Source organism: Prinia subflava, chromosome 4, assembly GCF_021018805.1.
Source record: "Prinia subflava isolate CZ2003 ecotype Zambia chromosome 4, Cam_Psub_1.2, whole genome shotgun sequence".
In the NCBI taxonomy this organism is placed as follows: domain Eukaryota; kingdom Metazoa; phylum Chordata; class Aves; order Passeriformes; family Cisticolidae; genus Prinia; species Prinia subflava.
The window spans coordinates 786058-800686 of record NC_086250.1 but is presented as its reverse complement, the minus strand read 5'-3'; the positions used below and the strand labels follow the sequence as shown (position 1 = coordinate 800686).

At 39.5% G+C, this 14629-nt stretch overlaps 1 protein-coding gene across 6 annotated transcripts in view; it reads right to left on the bottom strand.

Moving 5' to 3' along the window:
- Nucleotides 1-14629, bottom strand: part of ERC1 (ELKS/RAB6-interacting/CAST family member 1) — a 250634-nt gene that overhangs the window by 109650 nt on the left and 126355 nt on the right. For all 6 annotated transcript variants that reach the window (XM_063395072.1, XM_063395071.1, XM_063395073.1 and 3 more), the window contains one exon: nucleotides 4336-4471. In XM_063395072.1, coding sequence (XP_063251142.1) covers nucleotides 4336-4471 — 136 coding nt within the window. The remainder of the gene's footprint in view (nucleotides 1-4335; nucleotides 4472-14629) is intronic.

Sequence of the window (14629 nt, the reverse complement as noted above, 5' to 3'; positions counted from 1 at the left end):
CTTATCCCAGGAAAACACCTAACATATTTAACTAGAATAACCAATTTGCCTCAAATCTGATGATGCCTAGAAAGTTTTTGAGAAGATCTTGAATTTTAAGCTTGGAAAGTTTTACTTTAATAATTTCTTCAGAAATTTTGCACTCACTGTCCAAAAGCAAGTTCAGAGATTAATTAGGAAAGCATAATCTTGCTTTACTAATAGCCAAAGAAGAACATAATTTTCATTATGGCATAGTATTACTGTCAAGAGATGAGATGAAAAAGCTTCATCCACCCCACCTTCCGGATCCAGTCACAGAATATCACGAGGAGACACCTGAGGAATTTAAGATCAGCTGTACTGGGCTCCACTTGGGGTTTCAGGTTTTCGAGTGCTGGCACTGACCGTGTGCAGATGCTGTGGTGCCTCCTAACAAACAGTGAACCACAGCAGACCTCTTCAGCTGGCAGGGACCTGCAGCAACCCCCCAGCCAACTCAGGGCTGCCAAAAGTTAGAGCATGTCTGTGAGGGCACTGTCCAAATGCCTCTCAAACACTTGGCAGCCTTGGGGCACCATGGCTGATATTTAATGAATTTAGAAGGTTCATTTGATGAGAAGGTATTTGCTTATTGATCCATTTCACTGAGCTTTGCTTGGATCACAGTAAAAACATTACTGAACATAAAGTTGCACATTTGTTTAGATTAAAAGTAGAGCTCCTTCCACTGGAAGGATAGGTTTTTCCAATATGATAAATACACTATGACAAGAAACAAACAGCATATACTTGCAGCTATGATTCATGGATTAGGAATATACACCAAATTATCTAAATTTGGGTGTGGAAAAAGAAGAAAAGAACAAATAAGTTTACTTCCTTCCTCCAGTTGCTCATTAAAGCACTCAAACATATCTTACACATCATCTGGACACAGTGTCAGCAGCAGTTAGACTGATGGATTCCTGCTGCAACACGGATTCCACCGTACACAACCCCACAGCACGGATATTCTGAAAGTTCTGGAGAAACTCCAAAAGATGCTAGGGTGATAGAACAAGAAAACATGCATACTTCCTTTCAGAAGCCAGCTTGAAGTATCCATTCAAATATAATGAAACCTCAGTAAATATTACCTTCCTAGGACTAAACAGCATATTAAATAGTTTTCACAATAGCCAAGCTTTACTCACTTCAAACAAAAGTTTTCTACTCCAACCCAACAGTTTGTTTGTTTTTTTTATCCTGCTTATAGACCAGACACTCGCCAACCTCTCAGATCTCTGGAGAGTTGTGGTTTAAGGGAATCCAGGAGGAAGAGACAAATTTGGAAAGCCATTTATCCATCTCACTAGAGTTGAGACATTATGGTTTTTGCTCTTCCCCCACTCCCCAAAATACCGAATTTCCATCATCAGAGCTCTGTGAATAAACGAACATTTTGTTACTGGACTCAGGAAGAAAGAAACCACAGCCTGTTAGGGACAGCGAGGAGAGGAGGGCACTGTGTGCTCGGGAGCGTGTTTATTTGGCTGCACTGCAGACGGTCAAACGAAGAACAAGCAGATCATATATTTTTAAGCATTTCATAATGTCTTATTATTAATTCCAGCCAAAACCACCAAGACCAAAATTATCTGAAATTGGTGCTTGTGTGTCCGACCCCAAAGCCAACAATGGTTGCAAAAAAACCAAGTTAAATATCGACAGTCCTCTCAGGTTTAAATTTTTTAATCGATTACAAGGCAGTGCCCTTTAAGAGCCTAGAGAGAAGACAGGTCTCCTCAGCTAACAAACTGAAATGTGGTCCTGGGTAAATTTTACTTCCAGGAAACCAAACTGTTGCAGTCCTTGAGAGAGGAAGGCTATAAGCAGAGGGCTCTTCTAGAGGAAGGAGCTTTTATTGAACCTGTCACTTGTCATTAAACACTCCATATTTTACCTTAGCCTGATATTTTCATTAGAGCATACAGACCTTTTTCATCTGTGAATGAAAGCATTCCCTTCAGCCTTGTGCTGAATATGGGGAAAGGCTCTCTAAAATCGAGCCCACCCAAACAGGACAATTATGTTCACAAAAGCACCAGGGAAAATCCAGTAACATTAATACCATGGCAACTTGTACACTTCAGTGTTGACTCTCACATCACACTTCAATCTTGAATTATTTATTGCATTTAATAATTTCTAATTTTAATGCCAGAAGAACTTGCATATCATTATATAGAAGGCACAGACACAACATAAACACATAAAACAAATAAATAAAACACAAAGTGCAAAAAAGTATGTACTGCTCTACAGAGATCTCTAGTTGGAAAACCTGAATGGGAAAAGGTAAAGATATCCATGCTATTCATATTTTTATATCTGTGATCTCTCAACTGTTTAGGTAGAGAATTGGATCAGAAATTGCAAGGGCAGCTATACATTCTTAAGGAACTCTGATATAAAGCAGCACCATTTTCTTCTATGCAAAAGCTGCCTCACTGCTACCACCAAAGCTGTACCATCTTCTGGATGCACCAGAAAGTGGTGTTAAATACTTTTAACAGGACTTAAAGTTCTCAGTAACTGAAATAGCGTTCTCTGTTCACTGCTAATTAGTATAAACATTTTACATCATTTACTGTTTCTTAAAAAAAAAAGTTGTTTCAGTATGCAAATATAATCTGAGATAAAACTAATTTCAGGCTTTTTTCCAGTGTATTACATATGTGAAAAAGATAGAAAAATGAAAAGAGAAAGTTTAATTGTGGTGGGAGAGCCAGAAAAGGAAGCCATCCCTTTTAAAGTCTGGAAGTGCTACATAAAACCAATGATGCTGGTCGGATGGAATGGTGTCATTCAATAAGTACACCATCCACGTAATTGCAAGGCAAATGTCAAGCACCAGCTGTCTTTTCAGACTTGAATTATGCATTTACCCGAGTGCAGATTAGAAATCTAACCAAATATTGTAGTAGTTTTAGGAATTTTTAAAGACATTTCCCTAATACCAGGAGGATTGTGTTATTTAAATGTAACTGCCACATAACGAGAGCCTTGTGAATTGCCATAGCCTTACAGCCACAAAACCCATTAGCAGATGTAGAAATCCCACATTCCTGCCTTTTATAAAGGTCTGCAGTTATGAAATAATTTTCATACACTTGGAACTTAACTATTTCAGTGCCCTGTACGTACAGGACTGCAGCTGATGGAGAAAACCACAGAATGGTGCATCTGAGAGCTTCCCCGTGGACACATGTTTCTGTGGCTCTTCCAAAGTTTTAGCTGAAAACATCCCCCCAGCATCCCACAGAACACAGTAAAGAATGTTTGAAATAAGGGGAGAATTTATCTTTACTAGAGAACTCTTAGAATGTATTCTGTGTCTTCACTGCAGATGTATTAAGATATGTGGCTGATAAAAAGAAACCTGATTTAACCCAGGATAACAAAGGAAAACACCAAAGAAAGGCTTGAACTTTAAAGATTTATAAAATGAAAGACCACAGGGTAGGGTGCAGTTTCCATGTTTATTTTCATTCATCAAAAAGAAAGTTATTTTTGCAAATTAAAGAAAACATAGTGAAAATTATCTCCACACTTACCATCATGGTATCTTTGCTGAACTCCACACCAGTAGTTTGATATTTTTATGACAGCAACTGAAAACTTACCGTTTGATAAACCTCCTGCAGCTAATCTCAATGCACAGCACACTGAGAAATACCTGACTTGCTTTTATACCAGTGACTTTTTCATGCCTGAGCAGATTTGAGGGAACCAGACAACTCTGTGGGGCAGCAGCAGGATCATTTCAGAGATAAAGCCAACTGACCAGTGAGCACACCAAGAATTCATGAGGTAAACAAGGATGACTACACACAGAAAACATGGTCCTCCAGGTACCCCACAACAGCTCCAGCTTTCTCTAAGAATACTTACTTCATTATCTTTCATTTACTGAAGAAAAGACACATTATCTTTCATTTACTGAAGAAAAGGTAAAACCAGCTGGGAAAAATACACAAAACAGCTAAAGAGAAAGGCTGTTAGAGGAGCAGAGCAGAAAGAAATGTCACACTGATCTCAATAAAGAATTGATATCATTATTTCAACGATGCACTTCATAACCAAGTTAACAGTTAAAAGTATATTTTCCTCTTATGAAAATTGAGTAAGAGATGAATGCAATTGAGAGAGGCTGCTTTCTTTGAAATGCTGTGGGACAGAAGTGTCCTTTTAAACAATCAGTAACAAAGTTGTTAGCAAAGAGCCATGGAAGCAGATCAGGAGTGGAGTGGAGTGGCAGGCAGGTGAGCCTGGCGCGTTATCCCGATTGCATTCATTCAACGCCCACGTTACCTGAAGCTGCTGGGAGCTGTCGTTAAGGTTATCCTCTCGTCTTCTGGCCTCCTCCAGCATCTGTGCACTCTTCTTTTTCTCCACTTGTTCTTTGTGCTTCAGATTTGCTACTTTCTTGTTTTGGTCTTTAACTTGCCTGCAAAAGAGAGGAGCACTGAGAGCGTGGTCCGGAGGCGCTCCCGCCAGCTGCGGCACCGGCAGCGGGGCCAGGGGACGGTGGGACCACCAAGAGCCACCACTCCCCCTGAACTCATCCTCCAGCATGGCCATCAATGCCCCTTCAGCCAAAAGAAGGCTTCATTTTGCTCATTACCAGTAACCCAAACTAGAACATTTCTGAAACAAAAGCACTATTCATTATTTGGGATAAACTATTAATCAAAAGATACACCTGTCCTCTTCTGCCTTTGGGGAGGAAAACTCTTTGTTCACACACACATGTACATGTACATATAAAATCACAGACACCTAATAACCTATTTTGCTTTGGGTACCACTGTATCTAATGTGAGGAAAACAGGAGGAGCACAAAGAAAAACCACTGAAACATGACTTGAATACAGAGGATTACCTAAAAAATTAGGCAGTGTTTCCAGAAGTAAAACAATTTCTTTTCAACCCTAAGATCTACTGTTTTCTTGATATTTTGATGGATTTCCTATCCCTTCTTTTAACACAAATAAGACACAACTAGTAAGAACAAACTATTCGAGAAAGTGTGCATAATTTCATTTGCATCTACGGAGTATTTTTGAAGATCCTGGCAGCTACCACTGCCTGCAGACAGGGTTTGGCCTTTCAGGGCATTAAGACATATGAAGTATTGAATCTAATTACAGACTCTTTAATCTCAGCCTCCTGACCACAGAGAACTTAAGTCTAAACTTTTAGTCCAATCAAAACAAAACAAGCTAGCTTTGCTTCCTCAGCCCTTTTCTCCATAATTATATCTGGAGTTTGGATTTTGGAATTCAAGAGAGATTCTTTGGTTGCAAGACTTCCCCAAAACATCATGCAAGTAGTAGAGACGGCTCTTTAATTTACTGTTTAGAAAACAGAATGATATACCAGCTTCAGATCTGCTATGCTATCCACACAGACAGGGAAGAATGTTTCTTCTGTATTTCAGAAATACTTTTAGAACAGATCACAAACAACCCTTCTTTAATATTTTCGTCAGCACTCATAACAAAAGTATGATCAAGCACGTATCTCTCTGTGATGTATTTATGTTCAAATGATGTGGCATATGACCAGTCAGTGTTTTGGGTTCCTCCAAAAACACGCAGGTTCAACTCTGAGCTCTGCTTTTTTCCAATGAAAGCCAACTGAAGCTGGGAAAAGCACTAAGACAGCAAATTTTCCTTGGTGCTAAAACAAACTATTAGGGTGAAAAAGTGCTGATGGCCTCTGGAGTCCAATAAAAAAAGAAAGTCTTTTTCTGATGATGTTAAAAAATTATTGGCATACTTAACTACCCTGTCCAAGAGTTACAGCTGATTTGAGTCAGGATGCTTTTAAACACAACCAGTGTAATTGTTGAGTTATTCTAACCCAGTGCTGCACACTGGCAGTGGGCACATTGCCCAGTTTGAAAGCAGACTTGCTCAGTGATTAAACAACTTATTGGAAATATTATGTTGGCACCAACTCAGCTTGTACAATACATGGTTCTATCTGTGCAATAAAACAAACACAGAAAGTGCAGCTAAGTCAACGCAGAAAATGAAAATATGTCAGCCCAACACATTCAATTCCATATCAGAATTTTTATTCAATTTCTAAATTAAAATTAGAGGAATTAAGTATTTTTTTATAAATTTGCAAAGCTAGATTCACATATTGGGAAACTGATCTGTATTACTATAACCAACTAGTTAGATAAGAGACAACAATATTAATAAAGCCCCAAGCCTTGTCAAAATACGTCTGAAACAGATAATCTCCTGCACGGTCCAAAATGTTTCCAAACAAAGTAAGTATTTCAAGGAAAGGAGTAATTATAAGGCTATGTACTACTGACATCCCCCTTTTCATGTCTGGACCAAAATTAATGACGTTCTAATAGATGAGGGAGATGTTTGGAGACAAGGAGAAGCTATAGGAAAGTTCAGTCTGGAATTTACCTAGTGCTTGTAAGACTGAGACCAATCTCCATAAAACCTTCTACTAGACCAGGTTGCTCCATTTAACCTGGCTTTGAATCATGCAAGATACAACTATCCCTCCATAACTTCGATGTCAAAAAGGAACAAAAGTTGGACCATAAACTTTTCAAACAATACAGGTATCTGTGGCATTAACTAAAATTTCCCCAACTTTAATTATCTAATTAAAATCTGTGAAGGTCACATGAAACCCCAAATCTATAAACCCAAAAAGGCTTGGAGTCATTTGATACATGAAAACACATTTCATCTCATCTCAATGGCTGTGGTACCAAATGAAAATTTTCACTTTTACAATACCTCATGCAGATAATCATGCAAAAGGTTCAGCATATATAAGTCTACAGACCTTTGACATTTGCACCATGAAAGTTCTGTGAAGCTCTGAAGATTTTATACTGTGGTTCTGTAAAGAATGCTCTTCCTTCTCTGCCAGATAACTTTCAGTCCTCAAAGCCAGTCAGAGAATCATCTTTTTATATATGCAAATTATCTTTCAAAATATTTAAATACTCATACTTTTAATAACAAGTGACCTCAAAAACTTGCTTATCAGGTATCACCCCATTCACTGCTCAGTAAGACAGTTCTGCTGCTATTTTAAACACTGCAGTACTACTGATGATTGTTACAGAACAATTTCACCTTTTTCTGTACGAACATCAATATTTTTGATTTTGACACTAATCTCATTATCTTTTACTGCAATGCACATCAGCATACATACAGCTGCTAATTCTCTCCTCGTATGGATTTTCATGCTACACATCAATGTAACGCAAACTATTATCTGCATCTGGTTATCTTTTCTCACATAATTTCTGATGTTATTCTTGTAAAACAGAAGTTGATAAAATGTTAACTGAAAATATGAATAAGTTAATTTGAATTTTAATACTATATTTTAACATACTTTTCCTTCACATGTACATGGCTAACACACAACAGTGTTTTTAGAACAATCCAGGTTAAGCAAACATTCAGAATGCTTTTGAACCACCACAAAAGCTTCCCTGCAATACAAAGTGCACACACAGATGCTGTATTTCACACAGTGAATCACACCAGGAACAAACACCCAGCTCTGGTGCACTGCTATAGAAACAGCCTGTTTTACCCATCTGACTCAGAAATGTTCCTGTGTCTGTCAGCCACGTCAGAAGGGTTGCTGAGCTGGAGCCTTCATTGCTGTAGCATTACCACCACCCACAGGACACTGCACTGCTGCTGCAGCTGCTAATCCTGATGGACAGATGAACTTCAGATGCTTTAATGAACACTTTGCTCCTCAACGTGACTTAAATTGATAAAATAGTCAACATGACTGAAAAGGACTACACTGAAAACTGGAGGCAATGACTTAACACATTATTTAGTTCTGAATTGTCAAAGCCCCTTGTGTCATGGATCACCAGGTTCTACAATGTATGGTGTAGAACTGCACAATATCTCCAGTTGGAAGGGACCCATAAGGAGCCTCGAGTCCAACTCCCTGCTTCTTGCAGGACACCTAAAACTGAACCATAGCACTGAGAGCACTGTCCAGACACTGCCTGGGCGCTGTCAGCCTTGGAGCTGTGACCCCCTCTCTGCTCGGGTGCCCTCGTGGTGGGGAGCCTGTCCCCAGTGCCCAGCCTGAACTTGCTCCAGTCCTGTCACAGGTCCCAAGGACAGAGCAGCACCCACCGCTCTCCACTGCCCTCCTTGGGATGCTGCTAGCATTGCCTAAGATCTCCAGGCACTTGGTAGTCCTCAAAGACACTGAGAAGTGTCCAAATTATGAGGATTACCCCAAAATTTCCTTCGTCACTTCTTTGCTTTTAAGGTCTGCCCCCCAAAATATTTTAGCTGCCATATCCTTAACCATAACTTCTGAATTTAAAGGATCATGAATACAGTGACATAGCTGAGTTGTTTGGGTTTTCTTGCTTTGTTTTGCAGGTTTTTTTAAGTTTTGGTACACAAAGAAAAATATTTACATTCTGGGCCATATAGCAGAAGGAAACCAAGGACAAACTGTTCCCAAAAATGTTATTTTGTTTTGAAAATAAGAAAAAAATCCACCTGTTCTGAAAGATTTTGATTTGGCTTTTAGTTGCTCAAAACTCAATTCACCTTAATTAGGGTTAGTCACCAAATCATGGAGAATAATGGCAGCGTTTGGCAAGCCTAATTGCTTAACCTCAAGAAAAAGCAAGTGATGAAAGGAAGATAAACAAGCAGTGAAGGAAGCAGGACTGACCACATCACACAGCCCCATCACCACAACTGGGTGTGTGATTGACAGTCAAAGGGAAGCTGCCAGGGGCTGAACAAAGTTCATCTTATGCATTCAAAAATCAGAATCAGGGGAATTACACACTGCTGAGGATCTACATGGAATTTCCTATGGCTGGCTTTTAAGGACTGTAAGTGTTATCCGGGCCTTTTCCATGGCTTTGGCTGTATGTAGCATTTCCAGCCTCTCAAGCAGTTTGTCACTAACTTTCAACTTTATAACAAGATAAAAACGGGGCATTAAATTATTACTTAAAAGAAACAGCAATTTCATTATGCTTCAGAAATCTGGTTTAATATTACCACTTCTGTTGCTCATTACATCCAAGCTAGAAGACCAATCAGCACACTTAAGCTGCTCTTGTTCAACTGCACAGCCCTCAGCTGCCTCTCCTGCCTGTGGACTTCTCCCCAAACCTCTCATGATTTTGTAACACTGCTCCTTGCTGTTCCACCCCACTTAGATGACAAGGTAAGGAATGCCAATGAAAATATTCCCAGATCCTGAACAGTTCACTGGGCTGCTGCATGTGAGTCCAATCGTCCCATGGTGGCTTTAAGAGATGGGGGTGGACTTCATTTCCTGAGGCTAGAAACTTCCATTTCTAAAAACAAAGCGTGTGTTCAGGTCAGCACTGGAGGGGGCAAGGGATGGAGGCTGTGGGAAACTGCTTGCCCCAAATTTTAGGAGCGGGAGCCCAACCCTCAAGACTTCAAGCAGATCTTGAGTTTGCACTGACCACTGTGTTTCTTCAGTGGTAAGAATTATTTGCATGATACAATGCACATTTCCTGATGCAGTCAGCACATCTCTCCCTGTAGCTGAAACAACACAAAGATTTTCTTCCAGAAACAGCTGATGGGAAGATATGAGACAGAGAAGCACATGCCATATGAATCTAGAAACTCCATATAATAAAAAATCTTATAATTTAGAAACACCTTGGAAAAGAAATCTATTACCTGATTCATTCGCAAGAGATGATGTTTACCAAGTAATCAGGTGGCATAAGTTATTAGTGCTGCATGGAACGTTTCATGAGGGAATTAAAAAAAACACCACCAGAATTAACCAGGGCACTCTCCAGTCACAAGACAGAAGCCAAGCTACATCCAATGGCAAAATCAAATGCTGCTATCGTAGTATTCTCAAGAAAAAAGAAAAGAAAAATTGCTCCAACCAGCTGGCTAAAATTGAGGGATTATCAGCAGAGATTAAACAAAGAGTCTTTGTTTTAGTGCAACAAGTCCATATCAAATGAAGCAAACTAAACGTTTGCTTTCAGACAGGGCCAAATACAACAAGGCACTCTAAATATTTCTGGTAAACATCTATAGCACCTCATGTTTCCATTAATCTCTAATTACAGTTTTGTAGATAAAATCCTTTGCACCTATTTGTGCAGATAATGTGCAGCTAAAAAAAAGACTAATAAAATGAATGTGTCTCTTCCCAACTACTTAAATTCTCCACACTTATTTCCTGGGAAGCAAGTTCTGTGATGAAAATTATGAATACATTACCATAATTTCATAACAGTATAAAATTTTAAATGAAATTTCAGAGATTAAATACCAAATTAATTATACACCAGGTTTGATAACTATTTTTGAAAGCTGATAGCAATTGAACTAGAAAAGAAACCTTTAACCTTAAAACCTTGCAACTTTTTGTTTTTTATTGTCGCTAGGAACATTAAAAACACAAACTTCAGGTGACTCTGAAATAAACCTGTAACATAGTGGTATGGGTGTTCCTTTGTTAAGAAAAATACTAATCATTTAAGGACCTTAATAAAAGCATTTAGTAGTTCAACAAATAAGTTTGTTCTGTTGTATTTTTTCCCTGCTTTTGTTAATTGAGCAAACAGATGCAAAGCCAAAAATGACATTTATAAAACAGCTGATTAGGCTTTGGTGTGGGTTCCTTCCCCTGCAGCATGCTGGGTTAGTTGAATTTGGCCCTAACAGTGTGGGAAGAAGTCCCAGAGGTGCTGTTCTCTCCACCTTGAACTCCAGCTCACAAACCAAGTGCCCTGTGAACAGATCACACACAGCCAGCCCCTCTCTGCTCAGAGACCTGCACCATTTGGCTGAAAAAAGGGTTTTCTAAACAGCAATAAAATCTTCCTTATGAATGGCATTTTATTGAGGTTTCAGAGGGTATTTCTGTGATCTAAGATAACACACGTCTTTAACTGCAGTCCCACTAGCCAGAAGAGAAAACAAACCACAATACAACAATTGTTTTCTTTCAGACGGGCATGCGATCTTATAATTCCATGCAGAACAATACCAAATACAAATGGCAATCAAAACCAAAAATCAAATGTAAAAATTAGCCATTATAACCAAACAAAAAAAAAAATGTAAGGAGAAGAAAATTTTAAAATTAGGCATTTAAGAACCATGCTAGAGTAGCTTAAAACATCTATACATATGTAAACAAGCTACAAAGAGAGAAAAGTCCTTTCTAAAAATTTGCAGGAATTTGGGATAACAGCTGAACATTATTATTCCGTTGTATCATTATTATCGATAGCTGTATGTTAAAAAACACATTTAAGCTGACAAATACTGAAAATCCAGTTTTCAGGCAAAAAGTATTAACTAAGCAGTTGCAAAGGACAAAACCAAAAGCACAATGAATGCAGTAAATCAGTGCATGAGGATTTCTGACACAAGAAGAAATACATTCACAAGAACATTCAGAATCTTGCTCTTAAGAGAAGATGTAAGGAAGTGATGCTAGCAGGAGCATTCTGAAATAATGTAAACCTGTCCATTTAGGGGCTAAAAAACTGATGATTTTACATCACTGAGATGCCCAAATAAAAATCTGATATAATTTAGCTCATCTACTTAAAACAAAAACTGTTTTCAAGAAGAATCTTTCTAAAGGACTTTCCATACAGATGTGAACTGGAAAGTGCTGCTGTGCTAACTACAAAGAAGTTATACAAAATCTGATCCAAAGCTGGCCACTGCCAGAGCCCATCCTGGGAAAAGAATACAGAAGGATGGGGCTGATGAAAAGCCAGGTTACCACACTCCTCAGCCAGCCCCAGCATCTCCCTCCCCAGGACAGCCTGAGGCAGGAGGGACACAGCTCTGTGCTGGGACCCACTGCTGAGCACTTTGTGGCAGAGAACAGAGCACAGAGCCTCTCAGAATGCAAGGCTGGTGAATTCCTTTCAGTGCTTAGCAAACAGTTGTTAAGAGGTGTCTCCTCTTCTGAAATACATTCTGAACCCCTGGTTTGACAGCCCACACCGGGTTAGTGAGAAGAGTGCCTGCTGGGGTGATTTGTGACTTTTGGCTGCCTGGCACACAGGGACAGCAGCATTATTTGTAATAAATACCCCCCAGAGGGCTGCAGAGCCTTTCTGCAGAGTGCAGCGGGCTCGGCCCTCCTCTGACACTGCTGCAACTCTGCCTTCTCAGCCTGGCCCTGCCAGGAGAGCACAGCCAGCAACGTCCTGCAGGTGAACACCTCTGCGTTTGTGGGGAACTCAGTGAGGGATGTAAAGCAACGTGCTTGAGGCTCTCCGCATGAGAGGCCTCTAACAGCCCTGCTAAGGCAGGGACAAGGTTACTGCCTCATGCATTTGAGGGGGGATTTCCACCATTCCACAGACATGGATCTGGCACAGAACAAGTATGTCCATGAGTACTGTGAATACACACTTTAATTTTTAATATACGATGAAGGAGCACATGAAAAACCTGCAGCAACAAGATGCCCCACGTGTCAGATATCTGAAATATACTCACTGATATCGTCAGAGATCAGAAGGTTGGCTAATTAAATTAGCTCAAGTCTGGAGTGTGTATTCAGAAAGATACATTCTTTATCTAGGCAATTACACTACACCAGTGAACTATTTTTTATTGCGTGACCTTGAGACAAGTGAGGCAAAATTAAGATTTTCACTGAGCTGATCTCCCTATCAGGGCAACAGCCTTGATGCAGGATGCCACTGAGACATCTTCTGCCTCCCTTCAGTGAACTGATTTTCCAAGTAATTGGGGAGGACTCCTAATCATTAGGAAGTATCAGCAAACAACAGCCTTTGCTGTCAAGAAGAGTATTACTAACACAAATACAATATATTTTTTATATACCAACTATCTTTTTATATGAAGACAGACATTGGAGGTTGAGAGATGTAAAGAGTGTTGAAAATCTAATTAATATTAATGAGGCTATAGTCGAAACAGGTTACAAAAAGACAAGAGGAGCTTTCCAGTCCCTTTCTACTTAGAAATAAAATTTCTCTACCTTTAATTCAAGAAACTACTATTCCAAGATGCAGAAGAAACCACACAACACACTCCCTCCTCTCTGGAATTTTCAAGAAATCAAATGAAATTCCTTTGAAGGTGGTGTTGGGCTTTTTTCTTATTGCCTGTTTTCTGCTTGTGCAGACTGGTGTAAGGAAGAAATTAACAGTGTGCCGACCCTTTAAACTAATTAAAGAAATTAGAAGCCTGAAAACATAGGAATGTTCCATGTAAAAGCACTTTGCATCGGTAAGAGTGTGCTGGGTCACTAAAGGGACACGAGGCACTTTGCCCCTTGGAGATGGGAGTTAATTACTCACTCTTGCACAGAAAGTGACAACTGGAAATATTTTGTTCTCTAAGGAAGTGAAAAAAACCCATTTCTTTTAATTAAGAAGAATGGCCCATCTGCTGGATAAGCAGGAAATTAAGTAAGTTCCTGAGAGCTTGATTAAATCTGTCTGAATTGCCTGGGGTACTTCAAGAAGACCATCAAGAAAAGCTGCCATATTCCAGTATGAAGGACCCTCTATTGTCTGCAGATGAAGAACACGATATGCAGAAGGAGGGAATACTTGAATGCACCACCCTGCAAGAACAATGAAAGGGAAGAGAGCCATAGAAGAGAAAGGGAAAGGGGAAAAAAGAGCTTTCTAATTCAATTTTAGCCTAAGAATGTTAAGCATGTTTTTATCTTGCAGTATCTCTAATAGCCCACTTGGGATTTCATGGATAAGAAATTTTGTTTTCATTTTGCAATAAGGTGATTAAGAACGATTTCCAATTAACTGGCTGATAGCAATAGAACTGTTCACTGAATCTACAAACTGTATGACTGTAATAAATATCTCTGCTTATCTAACGTATTTTTCATACAAAAGATGAGGAATTATTTGCAGAGATGATGCATAGGCCTGTTAGGGAAGCTGGTTTCACAGGAATGAGGATGGAAAACATGAGCTAAGTGAGCAGTGAAGTAATGCAGTGAAATTGATAAGTAAAGCAGAGAAAAGCACATCTGAAACACGAGGTTTGAACGCCCTCAGCTGAGGCACACCTTGTGTCAGGTCAGAAATGGAACTTGAACTTCACAAGTAACACAGGAACAAAAGGTTCCAGTCCAGGCACTGGTGCAGACTCAACGTGTGACCAATAACTTCCCAGCCAGCTGAAAATCTCACAGCACAAAGTGCTGCCTCAACAAGTGAGCTGAGGAGAAAATGCAGCCTCGACTATGCTCTATTTATTTGTCCTGAGCAAGATAAAGGATGCGACAAAAAGTGAAAACTGCAAATGGAAGATGGTTCTTTCAGCCCGAATGATGAGACATAAGAGCAAACCTGGTAACTACAGACGTGAAACCGTGAATCTGATTGAAGGTCACTGTCCCAGTCAGCTCTCATCAGCAAGAAAAGCTTAGAAAAAACATCCAAAAAATTGTGAAACAGAATTTCCAGTTTTATCTTCTCTGATTCTATTCACAGCAATAAAGTTTGAGAGTATCTGTGCTTAGGGATGAGGTACAAGGGGAGAGCTGTATTAGAAAGCATGAAATAAATATGTCT